The sequence below is a fragment of the Lissotriton vulgaris genome, chromosome 3_1 (genome assembly GCF_964263255.1).
Source record: "Lissotriton vulgaris chromosome 3_1, aLisVul1.2, whole genome shotgun sequence".
In the NCBI taxonomy this organism is placed as follows: domain Eukaryota; kingdom Metazoa; phylum Chordata; class Amphibia; order Caudata; family Salamandridae; genus Lissotriton; species Lissotriton vulgaris.
Window position 1 is genome coordinate 1,828,469,969 of NC_141689.1, and position 24,075 is coordinate 1,828,494,043.

Below are 24,075 nucleotides of genomic sequence, written 5' to 3' on the forward strand. Positions count from 1 at the left end.
GTAAGAGAACATCAACCATTAGACTCATCATGCAGAGCCAGAGAGTCGCAGAAATACCGAATTGTTCCAATTATATGTAATGCGAGATGGTTTTGTGGGTATTCTATTAGAAGCTGACTCTCTTTCCAATGGCAGCTCCTCTTTTATCGTGGACATACTCAGCACCTTTTTCACCTGAACAGAGCTGAAAACTTTCCGAAAATTAGGGGCATATGCACAATCACAGTTTTCATCTCAAAGTGGTACCATAAGGAAACTAACCTTCCAACTCCCTTTTTATGTCTTGGCCAACACAAAAGAGAAAGAGATTCTCGTTAAAGCAGCTTCATTGATATTTCTCAAACTACCTTTTTCAGTCAATTGGTGTATAAACATTAACTATCAAGAAACAACCACCAATACCCGAAATTCAAATCAGACCACACGTGATACCAAATTCCTACTGAACACAATAAAAACAAATATTTCAGACTAATCCCATTCATATGTCCTTAAAATCATAAAAGGATATTTAAAGACACAAATTTACAAATAGATTTTAACGTAAAAAAAGACACACTGCAGGTTCAAAAGGTGACAAAATATCAAAACCCATTCAACAAACAAAGAGATCTACCGACTGCAAAAGACAAAGATTAGGTGACTAATTCCTATCTAGATCACCATCAGTTTCACAAACAGGATAAGGTAAACAATGAACACTCACCTCGACATATTTTCTGGAATGTAGCCAGAACCTGGAAATCCATCACTCCTCCTTGATGTCAAAGAGTTTTGAGATATGTCAGAGTGTGTTTTCCACGTTTCAACAAGTGTACTGACCGGAGGAAAATGCTGAAATGACTGGTCTCTGCTCGCAACAGTCCGTGGTAAGGATATTGTTCCTTGGGCTCCAATCCTGTAGTGAAATGACTGCCCTCCCGAGTTCACACCAACAATGGCCGATGAAGGCATGCTGTTTTGTTCATAGTAGCTGCCATTGTCAAGCTCCTGTTTAATCCCCATGGAGAAGTCTAGATTTGGGAACCGACTGCCTTCACAGTTACCAGTAAATGAAGAAATTGGTGGTCCTAAAATCCCAGAAAGTGAGTAATAATCTTTATCATCCATGAAAGAAAAATAGGATCCCTCCATAAATGGAAAAGGGTTTATTGTTTGGCTGCCTTTGAAGGAGGAATTAGAACAAGACATGTCTGCTGATTCATGCTTCACAGATGCAGAGAAAGCTGAATTAGGAGTGACTGTATTACTGTCTCCAAGACAAGCGCTACTGAAAGCTCCATCTGGGTCAGGTTTAATAAACTTAATAAGGCTGGAATGATCAGCATCACTGTTATTTAAGATTGCATTTTCCAGTACTTCCATTCTAGGAAAATTGATTTCATGAGAGTTCTTTGTTTCTGCATCAGGAACTATATCTGTAGGTGTCCCGCATGCAGCAGGTGTGCCTGAGGTTGGGAAGTTTGGGGCACTGTGTCCTGGACTACATATTGAGGATCCTTTCAAACTTGCAGCAGGGCTGGAAAGAGTAGATCGGTTTAAGATTGAAGGGCTGGAGATTGAGCCTCTAGAACTCTGAATATTTCCAGGACTGCATATTGACGATTTCATAGCAATATTATTTGGACTAGAGACAGGGGATTTTACACTGCAATGACTAGGTGGGCTTGAAATGGGTGATCTCATGTTACTTAGGGGACTAGAGAGAGGAGAGCCCATGTTACTGGCATGAGCAGGGCTATGGGACATGGAGCTCCTGCTTTCAATGTTTGGTGAACATTCTATGGGTGTTCCCCTGTTCACTGGACTGTGCATTGTTAAATTACCAAAGCTAGCAGAACAAGCAGTTGATGAAATGGAGTTATTTACAGCAGGACTGCAAAGCGAAGATGCCATATTAGGACTACAACCTGAACAACTCCTTTCGTTGCAAATGATAGGGCTTTTGACAGTGCTCCTCAATGCCCCACCATTCAAAGGACTTTCAGAGGATGGTATTACAGATCTTGAGGGTCTATTTGTATTGTTTAAAATGAATCCACAATTATTGTTTTCCTTGTAAAACCTGGCCATTAGTTCCACATTTTGATTATTCTTAGAAGGGCTGCGGGTTCGCTGCTCATGGTGTGGATCGTAGGTGAAATCTGCATCCCGTATCGAGTCCATATATAAACCCATTGATTCAGCAACTGTTGCAGATAATTCTTTTGATTCTAGATCAGGTTTTGCATTTTGTGTTAAAATGCCGGACTGATCATTGTCTTGCTGGAGGTAAGGGAGTAGGTCTGGCTTTTCCTTATTGATTCCTTGATCACTGTTTTGGGGAAAAGAGCAGGAACCGCGGCTAATGTTTAGAATTTCCATTGAGGAGCTGCTGTGTGCTTGCTGCCCAGCCCCTGCAGCTGAACACCCTGCTGAAGGAGGATCTTGGCCCCATCTTCTCTCCATATTGGCTCCCTTTGGACAATCTGAGTATTCTTTGGTCTCCATACCTAGCACAAATAGATTAATAAAAGAAGTTTAGACAAGGTGCATTCACTTATGTGCTAAAACTGATTAAACAGATGGCAAATAAACATGTCAGAGGCAAAATATAATTGCACTTCTCAAGGTAAAGCAACTGTAGACAAGAAGAAAAGCAATTTACGGAATGCTTTATCCTTCACGGACTTCTCAAGAGAGAAATGATGAATAAATGCATCTGGAACATAACATGTGGCTTAAGAGGAGTAGATGACCTTGAAGGAATAGGAGGTCTTAAAAACTGAGCAAACTTTTAAGTCACACACCACGTACTTCCAGTTGTCACATTTTAGAAAATGAAACACCCGTTCTGCTGTAGACACTCTTTCTTCGCATATTATAAAAGGGAGTAAAAATATGGAGAAGTGTGGCTCAACAGTTAGAGGCGGCAGACCCGGATGCAGAGGTCGGCCCGGGACCAGGGTTCAATTCCCGGGTGCAGGACCAATGTCAGCGGGCCCGATAAATCTCGCCTCGGTGCCACTCTAACCATGGGGTCCCACGCTGCAACTCTGGCAAATAGCTTGCTTAATCTCCACTCTGGCCCCATCACCGCCGGGGATGCCTGGCTGCACCTTGGGGATGCCCAGTAAAGGGACCATCTCACAGGGAAAGCCAGGACGGGTTCCGCAGTGGTACAGCGCTGGGACGCCTCCGGGTAACCACGCGCTCTATAAATCCAACATTCATTCATTCATTCATATATCTACACTTGACTTGACAAAGAACAGTAATTGAAAATTGCACAAAGAACTGCAGAACGCATCAGCTAGGTTGTTTATATGTAACAACAACTACAACATACGCACACAGTCACGCAAACAACTGTTCTCAAATTTAAACTACTTTTCATGTGCATTTGCTATTAGTTACGTTAACAGGAATTTATAGAGCGCAACTATCACTACGAGGAGCATCATGGCGCAAAAGCGGATCACTTGACAGACAGGGTCGCTGAGGCTGGAGAAATAGATTACATGAGTGCTCTGCAAAGTGCATCCGGGGCATTAAAAATCCAGGTTTTCAGGACCTTCCTGAAGAGAGTTTCTGATTGGATGAAACAAAGGTGGTAGGGGAGTTGGTTCTAGGCTTTGGACCTAATCACTGCAATAGATTTTCCCCCTTTTGAGACACATCTGAAAGCTGGGGGTATTAGCAAATTTGCGTTAGATGATCTGAGAGTGGGGTATGGTACATAGCGTGCAAAGCTAGGCTGAAGGCAGTCGGGCCTGAGGAATGGAAAATTCTAAAGGTGATTATCAGAATCTTGAACAGGATTCTTTTGTGGATTGGTAGCCAATGTAATGCTTCCAGTGCAGCCGATGCTGATGACGTCCTGGGCCATTTTAGTACTAGGCGGGCTGTTGCAGTAGTCCAGTCTAGATGTGATTAAGGTCACTGTGACTGCTTGTCTCGCCGTACTGGGGAGTAAGTCAAAGAACTTTTTAAGTGATTTTATCAGGTGGAAACAGGTACCTGCCACTGCTAATGATTGCTGGTGGAAGTATAGTATTGAGTCAAATTTGACCCCCAGATTTCTGGCTACCGTTACTGTGTTGGGGGGAGTGGGGATGCTAGAGGGCCACCATAGACTAGGGGAAAGGGTGTTTCATTTCCCCCAATGGAATGATTTCTGTTTTTTCTGAACTACATTTTAGGTGATTGGCTTTTATCAAGTGAGAAACCGCTGTGAGGCATTGACGGAGATTTTCCTCGGCCAGTGTGGTGTTTTTATCTAAGACCAGGATTAGTTGTATGTCATCTGTATATGAGATGGTCTCGATGTTAAAGGACGATATCAGAATAATCAGTGGGGCCATATAGATCTTAAAAAGCACTGGGCTGAGGATGGACCCTTGAGGAACCCCAGAAAGAAGAGGTTTTTCTGCTGACTGGTATTGCCCAAGGGTAATGACTTGTCTACGGTTTTGTAGGAACTAATTTGGCCAGCCCAGGGCAAAATGAGAGATGCTGTAGGATTCGAGACGGTCCAAGGGGATGACATGTAAGACTATCGAAAGCAGCTGATAGGTCTAATAAGACCTATACAGCATTCTTTCCCTGATCAAGGGCGGCTTTAAGGGATTCAGCAGTGTACAGGAGGGCTAATTCCCTAGAGTACTGAGGCCTGAAAGCTGATTGATTGGGGTGTAAGATATCTGCTCTTTCCAGTTATGTCATAAGTTGAGAGATAACTACTTTTTCAGTAATCTTGCTTAGACATGGAAGTAGGGAGATGGGTCAAAGATTGGTAAGGGTGGTGGAATCGGCAAGTTGTTTCTTTTGGAGAGGTTTGACTGCTCCAAGTTTCCATTCATTGGGAACTTCGGCTAGTGACAGGGAGGCATTTATTATATTGTTGATGACTGGGTTAACAGTATCTATCATAGCATGTAGTATAAAGGCGGGACAAGGATCAAAAGGAGAACTCGATTTAACAGCAAGAGTGGCCTGGTGAGTTTGGTCTAGGCTGATAACCTGAAAAACTCGGAGGGATGGTCTGTTGTTTCCTAAATCGACATCAGTATTAATGGGAGGGACAAAGGTGCTGGGAAATCCTGTTGTATTGATTGGGCCTTCCGTTCAAAATAATCCGCTATGTGGTCACAGAGTGACCTTGATGGGGGGGATCTCTTGTTTAAGGGATATGGGGTAGGTGAAGGAGTTGACTATCTTAAAGATAGTTTTTTGGTTTGAGTTAGCCAGTTTAAGCATTTCGGTAAAGTAGGATTTCTTGTCCGCTTTGATTTGTTGATGGTAGTGTTTAAAAGTAGCTTTGAACTTGGTTAGTATAGCCTGTTCATATTTTTGTCGCCATCTATGTTCCAGGTTCCGGCAGTGGCTATGTTTTTCTTTTAGGATTTGAGAGTGCCATGGAGCGGAGGGTTTCTTGCCCGGTTGGTTGTTTTGTGGGCCAAGGGATGCGAAACGATCCCTCAAGGTGGACATCTACTGCATGAAGAGTTGGTTGTCTATTACTGGATCCCCTGACAGCCTAAGCCTACAGACTGAGGCTTCTCGGTTGAGATCTGGAAGGGCTCCCATATCCTACCACCTGGGCTTGACTATTTGAGGGGTGGGGATGTGTCCCTTGAAGTTTTCCGGGCGCTGATATCTAATTCCTAGAGGTATAAGCTTGTGGTCGGACCAAGTTAGGCCAACTGGGCCTTGACTGTAAGGGTCGTAAGATTAGAGCAGATACCATCAAGAGTGTGGCCTGCGTTATAGGTCAGATTGAGTATCAGCTGCTCCGAGCCAAGGGTATCCATGATTTCCCAGAAGTTTATTGCACCCGGGTTGTTTTGAAGGTCTAGGTGGATGTTAAGATCTCCTAATAGGGTGAAATTGGAGAATCTGAGATTAAGTGAGCTCACAATATCTCCAATGCTATCCAGGAAGGTTTTATAAGGGCCTGGTGGGCGGTAGAGCAAGGCTCCTGCGAAAGCGAATGAGTCCTATAGTTGGAAGGAGAAGCCGGTCCCTTCTGCACGTTTGAGGTCTGATATTTCAAATACTGAACATTTGTACAGTAAGTCAAAAGCTTATGGAGTGGTGTGGCTCACTGGTTAGAGGCGGCAGACCCGGAAGCAGAGAACGGCCCAGGATCAGGGTTCAATTCCAGACGCGGCAGGGTCGTGGACCAGGGTCAGCGGACTCGATAATTCTCGCCTCGGTGCCTACTCCAACCAGGGATCACACTCGGCAACTCTGGACATTAGCTTGCCTCATCTCTACAACGGCCTCCCACATTCGCCGGAGATGCCTAGTTTCACCTTGGAGATACCCAGTAGGGACCATCTCACAGGGATAGCCAGGACGGGTTCCCCAGCGGTCTACAGCGCCACAACGCCTCAGGGCAGCAGTGCGCTTTACAAGACCACATACATACATACATACATATTCACTATTTGTGAGGCTCGACTGTGTGAAACCCCGCGCCCCTTTATGTTACCATATGTTACCATGTAGATAGAGGTTTAAACTTGTTCTATATCACAGCTGACTAGCCCTTGTTGGTGGAGATCAACACAACACTTTCAGTCACCATGAGAGTGATTTCATGAGGACATCATTACATGCTTTTTAAATATGCTCTATAATTTCATATAAAGTAAGTAGTACTGTGATCCTCCTCCTTAACTACACATTTTGAAATGATTTGTTTATAATTACAGATAGCTGTGCATTTGGTGCAATGTTTTATTTCAGAATATAAACTTCACCCCACTGAGGTTCAAGAACACATTTGAGAATTGACCGTCTTTAGCGGGCAAAGTGACGTTTCCTTTAGATTATAGCCTCATTTGGAATTTGTTTGAAATCACTGGGACTCAAACAAAAGCAATCCTGAGTGAAAAGGTGCATAATCACAGCTTCTTCTTTTAGTATGTCTCGAATGTTATTGTCACATGTCTAACTGTGAGTTTGGGTGATGCTGTTGAATTTTTCTTTACTACTGCTAAATAAAATCATTGAAAATTTGAGACATTTCTATTGCTATTTGAATTTCCAGCACTGTTTATACCAGATGTAAATTGCTAGCATGTTTTAAATGAGTTTAAGGCTTAGCTATTTAAAGTTGGATGCTATGGTTTGAACCTCACTTCGTTGTCAAGTTCAAACGGAAGGAATAGTCTAATTGTTTGCCTTTAACAAAACGTACTCACCTTTCACTCTAGCATCTCCAAAAAACAAAAAAGTTGCCCTCACTGATGGACAACTAGTATTTATGTAAGACTCACTAGCGTTGATGTCCTATTTGTATTGGTTTTCAACAAATGTAAAGATACAAACAAATATTTTATCTACTTTTGGATATACATAGACATTTCATTATTTTGATAATCTATATTTCAAATACTGGATCAAAGAATACAAACTGTTCCCAGATTGTATCATATTTATGCAGCAAATTCACTCTTTTGAAGTGCATTTGTTCTTTCACAAATATCTTTTTCATTTTATTAATTAACTTGGTGAACTGAGCAGGATATTTAGCTTTCCAAATTTCGGCCACGATACAGAGCGCTATCAACATAGAAATAAAAAGCATTCTGTTTGTGTAGCAACTTCCAGAGTGTAATAAAAAAAAGCCATTGGGAAAATACTTGCATTCTTTTTTATTTACCCCCTTACTTCTTCATATATCTGCTGTGATACCTCATTCCACATCTTAAGATTTATGCCAAAAACAATCCTACTTTACCGTTTATTTATTATATTACCATTTAACCTTCATATTATTGATATTGTCACATATTTAGCTCCTTGGCCAATACCTTCATATTTAAATTTTCTTCAAAAATACAGTTTCTACAATGCTACGAGATTTTTCAAATTCTTTATTAGGAAGATGGTTTAACATTAATGGCCTGCATGTAAGAAAACCTATCTGGGTTTCTTTTTTATTAGCTGTTTAATCCCATTAGACCAGGCACCTATTCAAAAAGCATTTGCCAATTTTATCAATGTCAAATCAGCTACAGCATTTTCTTTTCTTTTCTTTTAGGTTGCTTCATACATTATATGTAGTTTTCTGCATGTACATGCAGATTTTATACATTTCTACTTATCTTCATATATCGTATGTTCAAAGATTTCCGGCTTTGTTAGAACACCAGTTTGAATTATGGGCTTCCATTTTAAAAATTATCAAATGGTAACTTTTTTACTAATGATTAGGTTAAAAAAATAATTCTCATTATAGCTTGTTTCTGAGAATCTAGTCAGATTTAAAATATTAATGGCCATAAAGTAGTTCCGGAAACCTGGAACTGCTACTCCACCCTTATCAATAGGCAAAAAGAATTTCTTAATACTTATTCTCAGTGGTTTTTGCACCATTAAAAGAGTTATCTAGACTCTCTAATAGTGTGAAAAAATTCAATAATGAATACATGGCAAACCAGACAAGAGAAATAGATACTGAAGTAATATATTCATTGTGATCAATCAAGCTCTTTCTATGAGGGTAATTGGAAGTGGATCCCAACTTCCTTGTAAACTTCAAATTTTTATAATAAAGTTGCATAGTTTAGCTTGTAAAGATCTTGCCAATTTTCAAAGATCCACACAGCCAAATATCTGTTTTATCTTTTTACTATAGTTACTTGCAAAGGGATTTGCAATACTTCCTTCATGGCCTGAAATAATAATACATCCATTTCAGTTGGATTTATTTTATAGTTTCCAGCCCAGTAAATGTTGCTATTATATCTCATGCTACCTGTGTATTACCACTTTGAGCTTGTAGCATCAGCAAAATAATCTGATTCTAGGTGAAGAAGGATGCCTTTGATTCTGGATACAGAAGGATAAATTGATGCTACGTTAGGAATTTTTCTAAGTATAATAGTCAAAGGTTCAATATAAAAAGCAAACACACAGGAGACACTGGACAGCCCTTGTGTGTACGACGAGTAATAGTTACATATTTAATTCATTTGATATTAAGTATCAGACCTGTCAAAGAGTCTTTATAAAGAAACATTATTTACAACGTATGCATTACAACGCGTGTAATGAGAACTAATGTTTTACCACGTGAAATCCATTACAACGCATGTCATTACATCGCATGTCGTTACATCGCATGATCCATTACAACGCATTCCCCAAAGTAACGCCCAGGCGGAGTTAGAAAAGTAATTGCGTTCTAATAGAGTATGCATTGTAATGACATGCGTTGTAACGAAATATGTTGAAATGGATTTTGCGATGTAAAAGATTCATTGTAAAGACACGCGTTGTAACGTGTGCATTGTAAAGTGTCATATTCATCTTTATATAGTGATGCTATCAACTTCGTCATCTAGGAGGGAAACTCAATGCTTGCTAACACCTCAGGGAGCTAGAGGGTTCTTTCCTTTTTTCAAAAAGCATATCTGAACGCCTTTGTTGAAAGCATTAGGAACCCTACCATCTGCCAAAATATAATTAGGCAGATTGGTTTTTGAGTTCACTGTTAAGGATTTTATACCTGGTTAATATTCGAAAATCATTAATTTTTCCACTTTGGAGCCTGACTGGTATGCCAACTGTCCAGCTGCCTGATTTGGGCTGTCTCTGGGATACGTAGAAATTTAGATACTTGGGTATCCAGATTACAAAAACTGAGGCACGTATAAACGATTGAATGTGGAGTTATTGGCGGTGTCTATTGCCTCCTGGAACAGACTCCCTTTGTCAGTGATGGGTCAGGCCGCAATAGCCAAGATGGTTTTTCTCCCTCACTGCCTCTATCTTTTTCAAAATGCGATATTTCCGCTCTGAGCGTAATATTTTTGCAAACTGGATAGCTTACTCACCTCCTTGGTCTGTGCGACATAGCAGGGTGGCACAGTTGGTCCTTAAGTGCGACTTGGAGGCGGAGACCATGATCTCCCGGATGTACAACACTACTATTATGCGGCAAATTTACTACATGCCGCAAGGTGGTTGTCTGAATCCGACTGTGTGGAAAAGAGTTTGTTAGTTGACATGCTAGGAGAGAATACCTTGGTGTGCCTGTTGATGCGGGGTGTGGGCGGAGTACAGTCAAATGCCTGGTCCCATACTTTGTGAAGCAGACAGCGGTGATCTGAGAGGAAGGTGCTGCACAGTGCCCCTTTGACAGGGAGCTTTGTCTCAGGGATCTTGTGCTGTTTCCGGTGATTGATATGTCCATGGAACAATAGAGGGCGAGGGATTGCCGGGTGGCTGGAGGAGGTCTTTATTACCTTCCAGGAGATCTTTGTGGTGGGACCACACCAGTTCCTCCATTATGCTAAGCTGTAAAGCACCGTGTGGGAGGTGTGGCTGGGTTCCTGGTGGGTGCCACACCCCTCTCAAATGATCAGTGCCCCTGTGCTGCACATAGGGCCTCAGAGAAAGATATCGAGGAGCCCATTGCATATACAGATTGGATGCGTGCATGTGAGTTGGTGCGGAGGATGACCTGTAATCATAGATTTAGGTTACTACATTTCAACTTTCTGCAATGCACCTATGTCACCTATAGACAGCTGAATAGGATGGACCCTTCCAAGGAGGCAAGCTGTGCATGGCACAGGAGTTGGGGCAACTTTTTTGCACTTGGCCTGGGCCTGTGTTGTGATTCAGGGATTCTGGAGAGAAGTAGTGCCTACGATTGATAGGACAACGGACCTAGTAATCCCACTGGTTCCACTGGCATGCATTTTGGGGGTGGTGGCAAGATCCAAGGGGTGCAAGATTCCCTACAGCTTGCATTGTTATAGGCCAAAGGCGAATAGCCATTGGTTGGTTGGGCACAAAGGCGCTGCTGAAGTCTTTACGGTTGCAAGATTTGCTGGAGTGGGGTATTGTGAAGGAGACGCAGCTGCGCCTTGCCCGTAGGGACGAGGGTGCCATGGACGCGATCATGATGAGGGGGCTCCTCCTCAATAACCTAATTGATGAAGGTAACTCTAGATCAGAGGATGGCTGGTATGATGTGGTGTGAAGTATTGACATGCTATGCCTATATATAACCAATGTGACAGCCAAGTGAAACTTGATGAAATATTCACTGTATACCTGGCTTGATGACTTAGCACTCTTGTGATATTATCCCTTTCCTGGGACATTTCTCTGTCTTTCTGAAGTGCCATAATATATGACTGTAATATTCTCTCTGGAGTATGCACAGGACCTTGCATGGCTTGTGTTGTTATATTTGTTGATAAAACCAATAAAATAAATTGTTTAAAAAATGATTTTATACCTCACTGCAGGACAACTATCATCACCTGGATGTTTACAATTTTGTAGGCTGCTCGCTGCTATTTCTACTAATTCTCGTGTAAAGGTGCTATTAAAATGTGTGCATCATGCCTAGGACAGGAATTTTTAATTTCTCTAAATATGCCTGAATGTTGAATGTTTGCAGAGGGGGCAATATCTGAAATGTGATGTGTGTTTCTGAAATGGACTTGAAAAGTCTGGCCTATATTAAATATATTATTCTTAGGCTTGTGCACTGATAGACGTATTTCTGGTAAAAGACACTTTTGTAGGCCAAGCCAATATTTTGACCGCTATTTCTCCTCCTTCGCCCTGTTTCAGAATTAGCCATCTCATTTTCTAATATTTGTTGTGTTGTGCCAATGACCACGGTAGAAGATCTCTTTGTTTCTTTATTTCTTGTCCCTAGGCCCCTGCCCACACGCACGTCTAATCCCTTGCCCCTAGCCCCCTGGAAGTGCCCACCCCACTCCCTGACCAGAGGTGGTGTCTGGTCTCTGTCCCCTACCTTAGGTCGTCCGAGTGCAGGGTCCTAGTGCCCCTGACCCCAGGTCACTACAGCTCCCCCTTTGTCACGAAAGAATGCAGGAAGATGGTGATAGATCTCATTGTGTGTCCAGAAAGAACTAGTGATAGAGGGAGAGAAAAAGTGAGAGAGAGAGAGAGAGAGAGAGAGAGAGAGAGAGCGAGAGAGAGAGAGAGAGAGAGAGAGAGAGAGAGAGAGAGAGAGAGAGAGAGAGAGAGAGAGAGAGAGAGAGAGAGAGAGAGAGAGAGAGATGGAAAATGGAAAAGGGGAAGGGGAAGAGGCATGCCATCCTCCTCATCATTGCATTTCTTCAATCAGTCTTTTTATCTTTTTTCTCACTCTTTTCCCTTCTTGTGACTCCTCGTCTTGTCCTTCGCAGTTGTCCGTGCTTTTTCCTCCATTGTCTACTGCTTTGCTTCTCTCCTGGACGCTGATATTCTCTACCGCAGTGTCCTGTCCTTTTTCATCAATTGTCTTCACTCCTTTAAAGTGAGTACTGTTCTGTGTTATTTGATAGGGGCCCAATTCCGCTATTACCATTGGCCCGTTGACTTCTGTTATTGTCATTTGGTACTTTGAGAATGGGCTGTCAGACTTTCTCCTCTGACGCACCACTACTTGGTCTCCTTGCTTCAGGTGACTCGGAGTGTCATGTCGCCTGGCGTCCGCGTATGCTTTCATCTTCTCGTTGGCCTCATGGTCCTTGAGATGCTGCTGTGTTCTGGTGACTTCTTTGCTTCTAGCTGAGGTAGCCTTGTTTTGCTTGACCTTCCTAGCACTAATTCAGCAAGGCATCCATTTATGGAGCTGTGGGGGGTGTTTCTGTAGTCCCGTAGCACTTGACAGAGCGCCTGTCCTATGGAGATCTGCGTTAGCTTTGCTTGTTGTACAGCCTTTTTTATGTTGCCCATTGTTGGACAGGCCACGTGAAGGGCCGCTCCCCCTCTGCCCGACCAGGCCCGAGCCCGGTCCCTCAAGTGTCACACACCACCACTTCACGTTTTCCGTCCCCTCCGGGACCCTTGCCTCTGAACATATCGACCTCGTGGGCCCGATCCATTACTGGCCCGCGCGCCCAGCCTGGGCGCCATCTTGGACACTCCGCCACGAGGCCGCGTGGCCCCCGATCGACCCCAACCCTGGGCCTGGCCAGGCCTCAGACATCCCGGCACCACCATCCACCCAGGAGGTGAGCGGACTACTTGGCAGGTCAATGGGAGAAAGAGGTGTCGATGGTTCTCCCTCGCCAGGTGCCGCTCGCCCACAACCTCCCCGGGCGCTGGCTCCACCCCCCTGCTGGGTGTCTGGACCCCTTCATCCCGGACCCCCCAACCTCCAAGTGCGAGGGTCCGGATATCAAAGGGCACCAGCCCTATAACTGGGGCAGCTCCAGAGCAGGAAGGCAGTTGTATCCTGGAGTCGAGAGACGCAGTGAAGAACTCATCCTTGACGGACTACTGGCGCTGCCGTAGCCCTGCCTTGCGAACCATCGTCCTGCCTGTTGGCGCTGCCGCAACCTTCGTAACCATCATCGTCGTCGGGACCTGCTGGCGTGGCCGCGGACCGTTTGTAACCACCATCTTCATCGGGACCTGCTGGCTCCGCCGCGGACCGTCGCTTCCTTCATCCATCTCGGGACCTGCTGGCTCCGCCGCGGCCCGATCATCTAGAACGCCGAGCTCGAGGATTGAGAGCTATTTTCATCTGTTGGTAACAAGACTGTCCCGCTACCCTTTTCCCAATCCAGAGACCAGAATCGAGGGGACCCCTGAGTCCAGACCTCCTTGTATAATTTTACCGTACCTAAAGAATTGCTGATAAAGTATCGTTGAACCTTATCCTGGTGTGGTGTCCGTCTGTGGGGGGGAAGTTACTTGTCTGTACGATCGCTGGAGACGGCTCTCCCCGGAGACCTCTCCCCTTGTCCTCGGCCGACCCTCCCGGTCCGTCTAACATTGGTGGCCAGCGGCGCGATCCGAATCACCGCATAATCGTACAGAGAGTAGCTCACCCCACGACGAAATCACGATGACAACCAAAGAAAGCGGATCCACCGAGAAATTTCAAATGGAGAAATTGAACGAGTACAGCCATCGTGAACTAAAACAATTCTGCATCGAACTAGGTATCGCTACCACCGGTCTAAGTACCAAAGACGATTTTAAGCAGGCCTTAGAGTCCTGGGCAGAAACCGGGGCCGTGGGAACCACCGACCAAAACATCGCAGCAGTAGAAAAAAACACCACGGCCCCCGAGGAGCAAAGAACGGGTCTCTCGCAAGACGAGATCCAGGAACGAGAAAGAACACGACTACACGAACTAGAAATGGCCCGGCTCAAAATGGATGTTGAACTTAAACTGGCCGAACAAAAAATACGCTTCGAGCACCTGCGTCTCCGAGAAGAAAGAGAGGAAAAACAGAGACAAAGGGAGCTCGAGGAAAAGAGGCTGGCGTATGAACATGAGCGCAAACTAGCTGAGATAGACTTACGCAAGCAGAACAGAGAATTAGGGGTGCCCGAGCAACCCCGCGACCCAGGGGCAACAGAGAAAAAGGTACACATCCCCAAGGATGTCGTTCGAGAATACTTCCGAGAGGACGACATCCAGCAATGGTTCAAGGCCTACGAAATCGCTATGACCGCCCACCGGATCGATCGAAGCGATTGGGGAGCCGGTCTATGGGGGAGATTCCTCAATGAGGGCCGCGATGCCCTGCTACAGCTCCCGGACCATCAGATGACCTCCTATGACCACATGAAAGCTGCCCTCCTCACCCGCTATGGGCTCACACCCGAGATGTACCGTCAGAGGTTCCGAGACTGCACCCGCATCCCGGGTACAACTTGGGTGGACTACGTGAACTATTTTAGCCGAGCCTTCGAGGGCTGGATCAAAGGAAGCAATGTCACAACGTACGAACAACTCTTCAACCTCATGGTGTGGGAGCATCTATCAAACAATTGCTTCATTGAGCTCCGGCAGCACCTCCTCGACAGCAAATTGACTGATCCACGGCAGCTCGCAGCCGAGGCTGACCGGTGGGAAATCACCAGAGTGGGCCGAAATGGATCCTATGAACAGAACCGGAACAACAACGGTCAGCACCGTCCCCGAGGAGGAGGAGGGGGCCAAGGGCGAGGAAGAGACAACGCTCCGGTCGCCCCCGCTACCAGCACCCCCCCCCCCGGCCAACCGGGGCAGCACCCCGGCGCGACCGCGATACAGAGCCAATTTCACGTGTCACCGATGCCAACGAGTCGGCCACTATGCAAACGACCCAAATTGCCCGCAGTACCAGAGCCCAAGACCCCGCCAAGTGGCCGCTGCTGCCCTCGGGGAAGAACATATCTCCGAGGAGCAGGAAGAATACGAACAAGAGCATCAAGAATGGGAGCCAGCCGCCATGACTTTAGCATGCTTAGGGGGGAAAGACATGGTCCCGCGGGTCCCCCTACCCGCTAACACCCGGAAGTACAGCCAATGGGTGAGCATCAATGGACGCCAGGCCGAAGCCCTCCGTGACACCGGGGCCAGTGTAACAGCCGTCCGCTGTCACCTGGTGACCCCAGAACAGTTCATACCAAACATTCTCTGCCCTGTCCGTTCAGCCGATAACTCGGAAAGTCTGTGTCGGATGGCCTGCGTCCCTTTCGAATGGGGAGGGGTCTCCGGCATGTTGAAAGTAACGGTCCGAGATGATGCTCCCGTAGACTGTCTCCTGGGAAATGACCTTGAAAGCTCTCCCTGGGCAGCCGTAGAACGAAGAGAACACCTGGGGATGTTGGGCGTCCCGGACTGGGCGTGCGTCACCACCCGGTCCATGGCCGCCCGTGCCAATCCCCGACAAGAGGAACCCGAATGGCCGGCGCCTCCTCCCCCGGTCGCCCCAGTCGAAGACACCACCGTGCCGTCCCCCCAGAACCAGCTCAACCTCCGGACCTCGCTGGCCTCGACCAGTGGCATCAAGAGGGGGGACCCACACAGGAACAGTTTCGCCAAGAGCAAAAGACCTGTCCCTCCCTCGAGGGACTCCGCCAACAAGCCCTCGCCCAGAGCGCAGGGGATACCTCCGGAACACATTGGATCTACTGGGACAATGATCTGCTATACAGTGAACAAAGGATCGCGGAGTTGGGGGCCAGCCGAGTGCTAGTGGTGCCCCTCCGTTTTAGAGACTTCTTGCTAAACCTGGCCCACGATGTCCCCCTGGCTGGACACCTGGGTCAGGATAAAACCTACAGCCGCCTAGTAACCCACTTCTTCTGGCCCAAAATGAGGAATGATGTACTCCAGCATTGCCGATCTTGCCCCACGTGCCAAGCCAGTGGAAAGAGCGGCCGCAAACTAAAGGCCCCCCTGCAACCATTTCCCGTGGTCACCACCCCGTTCGAGAGGGTCGGGATAGACATTGTGGGGCCCCTGGACCCCCGTACAAAACAAGGACATCGGTTCATCCTGGTACTGGTGGACCACGCCACCCGCTACCCCGAGGCTATTCCCCTGCGAACTGTGACAGCCCCGGTGGTCGGCCGGGCCCTGATGGGGATCTTCTCCCGTGTGGGCTTCCCCAGAGAAGTCGTCAGCGACAGGGGCACAAACTTTATTTCCAAATATATGAAGTCCCTCTGGCAACAGTGTGGGGTCACCTACCGATTCACGACCCCCTATCACCCTCAAGGAAACGGACTCGTTGAGCGGTTCAACCGCACGCTCAAAGGGATGATTGGGGGGTTGGAAGAGCCCCTCCGTCGCCAGTGGGATGTGCTGCTGCCGTGCCTCCTCTTCGCATATCGAGAGGTCCCCCAGAAGTCCCTCGGCTTCAGCCCGTTTGAGTTATTGTATGGACACCCCGTACGGGGGCCTCTCAGTCTAGTCAAGGAAGGCTGGGAAATGCCCCCTCTAAAGAACCCCCCAGATGTCTTCAACTACCTCCTAACCCTCCGCAACCAGACCCGACGGTTCAGAGAGCTGGCAAAAGCAAACCTGGAGGCCAGTCAAGAGGACATGAAAAAGTGGTATGACCAAAATGCCTCCTCCATCGAATTTGAACCCGGACAACAGGTATGGGTGATGTCCCCCACCGAGCCCTGCGCCCTGCAAGACAAGTGGACGGGGCCCTTCAAAGTAGTCGAGCGTAAGGGTCCTGTCACCTATCTCATCGACATGGAATCTTCACGGAACCCCCTCCGAGTCCTCCACGCTAATAGGCTGAAACCCCACTTTGTGCGTTCAGAACTCAGCCTCCTGATGGCCACAGACAATGGAGCCGAAGAAGACTCCGAACCCCTTCCTGACCTCCTACGGACTCGGGAGAAAGATGGCTCCGTGGATGGGGTCCGGCTCTCGGGAGCCCTCACCCTGGACCAACGCCAGGAATGTCGAGACCTCCTGTTGCAGTTCGCCGACCTGTTTTCCCTCACCCCAGGTGTCACTTCCTGGTGTGTGCACGACATGGACACGGGGGACAGCCCCCCTATCCGCCACCGGGCCTACCGCGTACCAGATCGGGTACGGGCTTGCATCCAGGGAGAAGTAACCAAAATGCTCACCCTCGGGGTCATTGAGCCCTCAGACAGCCCCTGGGCCAGCCCAGTAGTACTGGTCCCCAAAGCAGCTGCTCCCGGCACCACACCGGAACTCCAGTTCTGCGTCGACTACCGGGGCTTGAATGCGGTCACCAGGACGGACGCACACCCCATCCCCCGCGCCGACGAGCTAATTGACCGCATGGGAGCTGCCCGCTACCTCAGTATTTTCGACCTGACGGCGGGCTACTGGCAGATCGGCCTCACACCCCGGGCCCAAGAGCGATCTGCATTTTCCACTCCTGATGGCCATTATCATTTCAAGGTCATGCCCTTCGGCATGAAGAATGCCCCCGCAACATTTCAGCGGCTAGTCAACCAGGTCTTGGCCGGGCTCGAAGGATTCAGCGCCGCCTACCTAGACGACATCGCTGTGTACAGCCACCACTGGTCCGACCACCTCCACCACCTCCGAGCGGTGCTACAGGCCCTTCAGCAAGCTGGCCTCACGATCAAGGCCAGCAAATGCCAAATTGGTCAGGGGTCCGTAACCTACCTCGGACACCAGGTGGGAAGCGGCCTGGTGGCCCCTCTGCAGCTTAAGATTGCCGCCATCCAGTCCTGGCAGCCCCCCATCACCCAGACCGAGGTCCGCGCCTTTTTGGGACTCACGGGCTATTACAGACGGTTCGTGAAAGACTATGGTACCATAGTGGGGCCCCTCACAGAGCTCACGTCCAAAAATCAACCCAAGAAGGTCAACTGGACCCCCGATTGTCAAACAGCCTTCGAACAACTGAGGGCCGCCATGTGCTCCGCCCCTGTGCTCCAGGCCCCCGACTACAGCCGGGAATTCGTCGTCCAGACGGATGCCTCCGACCACGGCATTGGGGCGGTCCTGTCTCAATTGAACACCGAAGGCCTTGATCAGTCAGTGGCCTTCATCAGCAGGCGACTCCTACCTCGAGAACAACGCTGGAGCACCATCGAGAGGGAGGCCTTCGCCGTGGTATGGGCCCTCAAAAAGCTCCGGCCCTACCTCTTTGGCACACACTTCCGGGTGCAGACCGACCATCGACCCCTGCAGTGGCTGATGCAGATGCGGGGGGAAAACCCAAAACTACTACGTTGGTCCATCTCCCTACAAGGGATGGACTTCACTGTTGAACACCGGCCTGGGCCAGATCACGCCAACGCAGATGGCCTGTCCCGGTTTTTCCGCCTCGACGAGGAGAGTCCCCAAGAGGATGGGTGACTCTCCCCGCCTTCAGCTGGGGGGGACGCATGTTGGACAGGCCACATGAAGGGCCGCTCCCCCTCTGCCCGACCAGGCCCGAGCCCGGTCCCTCAAGTGTCACACACCACCACTTCACGTTTTCCGTCCCCTCCGGGACCCTTGCCTCTGAACATATCGACCTCGTGGGCCCGATCCATTACTGGCCCGCGCGCCCAGCCTGGGCGCCATCTTGGACACTCCGCCACGAGGCCGCGTGGCCCCCGATCGACCCCAACCCTGGGCCTGGCCAGGCCTCAGACATCCCGGCACCACCATCCACCCAGGAGGTGAGCGGACTACTTGGCAGGTCAATGGGAGAAAGAGGTGTCGATGGTTCTCCCTCGCCAGGTGCCGCTCGCCCACAACCTCCCCGGGCGCTGGCTCCACCCCCCTGCTGGGTGTCTGGACCCCTTCATCCCGGACCCCCCAACCTCCAAGTGCGAGGGTCCGGATATCAAAGGGCACCAGCCCTATAACTGGGGCAGCTCCAGAGCAGGAAGGCAGTTGTATCCTGGAGTCGAGAGACGCAGTGAAGAACTCATCCTTGACGGACTACTGGCGCTGCCGTAGCCCTGCCTTGCGAACCATCGTCCTGCCTGTTGGCGCTGCCGCAACCTTCGTAACCATCATCGTCGTCGGGACCTGCTGGCGTGGCCGCGGACCGTTTGTAACCACCATCTTCATCGGGACCTGCTGGCTCCGCCGCGGACCGTCGCTTCCTTCATCCATCTCGGGACCTGCTGGCTCCGCCGCGGCCCGATCATCTAGAACGCCGAGCTCGAGGATTGAGAGCTATTTTCATCTGTTGGTAACAAGACTGTCCCGCTACCCTTTTCCCAATCCAGAGACCAGAATCGAGGGGACCCCTGAGTCCAGACCTCCTTGTATAATTTTACCGTACCTAAAGAATTGCTGATAAAGTATCGTTGAACCTTATCCTGGTGTGGTGTCCGTCTGTGGGGGGGAAGTTACTTGTCTGTACGATCGCTGGAGACGGCTCTCCCCGGAGACCTCTCCCCTTGTCCTCGGCCGACCCTCCCGGTCCGTCTAACATTGGTGGCCAGCGGCGCGATCCGAATCACCGCATAATCGTACAGAGAGTAGCTCACCCCACGACGAAATCACGATGACAACCAAAGAAAGCGGATCCACCGAGAAATTTCAAATGGAGAAATTGAACGAGTACAGCCATCGTGAACTAAAACAATTCTGCATCGAACTAGGTATCGCTACCACCGGTCTAAGTACCAAAGACGATTTTAAGCAGGCCTTAGAGTCCTGGGCAGAAACCGGGGCCGTGGGAACCACCGACCAAAACATCGCAGCAGTAGAAAAAAACACCACGGCCCCCGAGGAGCAAAGAACGGGTCTCTCGCAAGACGAGATCCAGGAACGAGAAAGAACACGACTACACGAACTAGAAATGGCCCGGCTCAAAATGGATGTTGAACTTAAACTGGCCGAACAAAAAATACGCTTCGAGCACCTGCGTCTCCGAGAAGAAAGAGAGGAAAAACAGAGACAAAGGGAGCTCGAGGAAAAGAGGCTGGCGTATGAACATGAGCGCAAACTAGCTGAGATAGACTTACGCAAGCAGAACAGAGAATTAGGGGTGCCCGAGCAACCCCGCGACCCAGGGGCAACAGAGAAAAAGGTACACATCCCCAAGGATGTCGTTCGAGAATACTTCCGAGAGGACGACATCCAGCAATGGTTCAAGGCCTACGAAATCGCTATGACCGCCCACCGGATCGATCGAAGCGATTGGGGAGCCGGTCTATGGGGGAGATTCCTCAATGAGGGCCGCGATGCCCTGCTACAGCTCCCGGACCATCAGATGACCTCCTATGACCACATGAAAGCTGCCCTCCTCACCCGCTATGGGCTCACACCCGAGATGTACCGTCAGAGGTTCCGAGACTGCACCCGCATCCCGGGTACAACTTGGGTGGACTACGTGAACTATTTTAGCCGAGCCTTCGAGGGCTGGATCAAAGGAAGCAATGTCACAACGTACGAACAACTCTTCAACCTCATGGTGTGGGAGCATCTATCAAACAATTGCTTCATTGAGCTCCGGCAGCACCTCCTCGACAGCAAATTGACTGATCCACGGCAGCTCGCAGCCGAGGCTGACCGGTGGGAAATCACCAGAGTGGGCCGAAATGGATCCTATGAACAGAACCGGAACAACAACGGTCAGCACCGTCCCCGAGGAGGAGGAGGGGGCCAAGGGCGAGGAAGAGACAACGCTCCGGTCGCCCCCGCTACCAGCACCCCCCCCCCCCGGCCAACCGGGGCAGCACCCCGGCGCGACCGCGATACAGAGCCAATTTCACGTGTCACCGATGCCAACGAGTCGGCCACTATGCAAACGACCCAAATTGCCCGCAGTACCAGAGCCCAAGACCCCGCCAAGTGGCCGCTGCTGCCCTCGGGGAAGAACATATCTCCGAGGAGCAGGAAGAATACGAACAAGAGCATCAAGAATGGGAGCCAGCCGCCATGACTTTAGCATGCTTAGGGGGGAAAGACATGGTCCCGCGGGTCCCCCTACCCGCTAACACCCGGAAGTACAGCCAATGGGTGAGCATCAATGGACGCCAGGCCGAAGCCCTCCGTGACACCGGGGCCAGTGTAACAGCCGTCCGCTGTCACCTGGTGACCCCAGAACAGTTCATACCAAACATTCTCTGCCCTGTCCGTTCAGCCGATAACTCGGAAAGTCTGTGTCGGATGGCCTGCGTCCCTTTCGAATGGGGAGGGGTCTCCGGCATGTTGAAAGTAACGGTCCGAGATGATGCTCCCGTAGACTGTCTCCTGGGAAATGACCTTGAAAGCTCTCCCTGGGCAGCCGTAGAACGAAGAGAACACCTGGGGATGTTGGGCGTCCCGGACTGGGCGTGCGTCACCACCCGGTCCATGGCCGCCCGTGCCAATCCCCGACAAGAGGAACCCGAATGGCCGGCGCCTCCTCCCCCGGTCGCCCCAGTCGAAGACACCACCGTGCCGTCCCCCCAGAACCAGCTCAACCTCCGGACCTCGCTGGCCTCGACCAGTGGCATCAAGAGGGGGGACCCACACAGGAACAGTTTCGCCAAGAGCAAAAGACCTGTCCCTCCCTCGAGGGACTCCGCCAACAAGCCCTCGCCCAGAGCGCAGGGGATACCTCCGGAACACATTGGATCTACTGGGACAATGATCTGCTATACAGTGAACAAAGGATCGCGGAGTTGGGGGCCAGCCGAGTGCTAGTGGTGCCCCTCCGTTTTAGAGACTTCTTGCTAAACCTGGCCCACGATGTCCCCCTGGCTGGACACCTGGGTCAGGATAAAACCTACAGCCGCCTAGTAACCCACTTCTTCTGGCCCAAAATGAGGAATGATGTACTCCAGCATTGCCGATCTTGCCCCACGTGCCAAGCCAGTGGAAAGAGCGGCCGCAAACTAAAGGCCCCCCTGCAACCATTTCCCGTGGTCACCACCCCGTTCGAGAGGGTCGGGATAGACATTGTGGGGCCCCTGGACCCCCGTACAAAACAAGGACATCGGTTCATCCTGGTACTGGTGGACCACGCCACCCGCTACCCCGAGGCTATTCCCCTGCGAACTGTGACAGCCCCGGTGGTCGGCCGGGCCCTGATGGGGATCTTCTCCCGTGTGGGCTTCCCCAGAGAAGTCGTCAGCGACAGGGGCACAAACTTTATTTCCAAATATATGAAGTCCCTCTGGCAACAGTGTGGGGTCACCTACCGATTCACGACCCCCTATCACCCTCAAGGAAACGGACTCGTTGAGCGGTTCAACCGCACGCTCAAAGGGATGATTGGGGGGTTGGAAGAGCCCCTCCGTCGCCAGTGGGATGTGCTGCTGCCGTGCCTCCTCTTCGCATATCGAGAGGTCCCCCAGAAGTCCCTCGGCTTCAGCCCGTTTGAGTTATTGTATGGACACCCCGTACGGGGGCCTCTCAGTCTAGTCAAGGAAGGCTGGGAAATGCCCCCTCTAAAGAACCCCCCAGATGTCTTCAACTACCTCCTAACCCTCCGCAACCAGACCCGACGGTTCAGAGAGCTGGCAAAAGCAAACCTGGAGGCCAGTCAAGAGGACATGAAAAAGTGGTATGACCAAAATGCCTCCTCCATCGAATTTGAACCCGGACAACAGGTATGGGTGATGTCCCCCACCGAGCCCTGCGCCCTGCAAGACAAGTGGACGGGGCCCTTCAAAGTAGTCGAGCGTAAGGGTCCTGTCACCTATCTCATCGACATGGAATCTTCACGGAACCCCCTCCGAGTCCTCCACGCTAATAGGCTGAAACCCCACTTTGTGCGTTCAGAACTCAGCCTCCTGATGGCCACAGACAATGGAGCCGAAGAAGACTCCGAACCCCTTCCTGACCTCCTACGGACTCGGGAGAAAGATGGCTCCGTGGATGGGGTCCGGCTCTCGGGAGCCCTCACCCTGGACCAACGCCAGGAATGTCGAGACCTCCTGTTGCAGTTCGCCGACCTGTTTTCCCTCACCCCAGGTGTCACTTCCTGGTGTGTGCACGACATGGACACGGGGGACAGCCCCCCTATCCGCCACCGGGCCTACCGCGTACCAGATCGGGTACGGGCTTGCATCCAGGGAGAAGTAACCAAAATGCTCACCCTCGGGGTCATTGAGCCCTCAGACAGCCCCTGGGCCAGCCCAGTAGTACTGGTCCCCAAAGCAGCTGCTCCCGGCACCACACCGGAACTCCAGTTCTGCGTCGACTACCGGGGCTTGAATGCGGTCACCAGGACGGACGCACACCCCATCCCCCGCGCCGACGAGCTAATTGACCGCATGGGAGCTGCCCGCTACCTCAGTATTTTCGACCTGACGGCGGGCTACTGGCAGATCGGCCTCACACCCCGGGCCCAAGAGCGATCTGCATTTTCCACTCCTGATGGCCATTATCATTTCAAGGTCATGCCCTTCGGCATGAAGAATGCCCCCGCAACATTTCAGCGGCTAGTCAACCAGGTCTTGGCCGGGCTCGAAGGATTCAGCGCCGCCTACCTAGACGACATCGCTGTGTACAGCCACCACTGGTCCGACCACCTCCACCACCTCCGAGCGGTGCTACAGGCCCTTCAGCAAGCTGGCCTCACGATCAAGGCCAGCAAATGCCAAATTGGTCAGGGGTCCGTAACCTACCTCAGACACCAGGTGGGAAGCGGCCTGGTGGCCCCTCTGCAGCTTAAGATTGCCGCCATCCAGTCCTGGCAGCCCCCCATCACCCAGACCGAGGTCCGCGCCTTTTTGGGACTCACGGGCTATTACAGACGGTTCGTGAAAGACTATGGTACCATAGTGGGGCCCCTCACAGAGCTCACGTCCAAAAATCAACCCAAGAAGGTCAACTGGACCCCCGATTGTCAAACAGCCTTCGAACAACTGAGGGCCGCCATGTGCTCCGCCCCTGTGCTCCAGGCCCCCGACTACAGCCGGGAA

The 24,075-nt window shown here is 50.1% G+C and overlaps 1 protein-coding gene across 4 annotated transcripts in view; it reads right to left on the reverse strand.

Annotated features, from left to right (window-relative positions):
* The window catches only part of NR3C2 (nuclear receptor subfamily 3 group C member 2), an 892,575-nt gene that overhangs the window by 823,261 nt on the left and 45,239 nt on the right, over window positions 1–24,075 (reverse strand). For all 4 annotated transcript variants that reach the window (XM_086962278.1, XM_086962276.1, XM_086962277.1 and 1 more), the window contains exon 2: window positions 707–2,492. In XM_086962278.1, coding sequence (XP_086818404.1) covers window positions 707–2,490 — 1,784 coding nt within the window. In that variant the 5' untranslated portion in view covers window positions 2,491–2,492. The remainder of the gene's footprint in view (window positions 1–706; window positions 2,493–24,075) is intronic.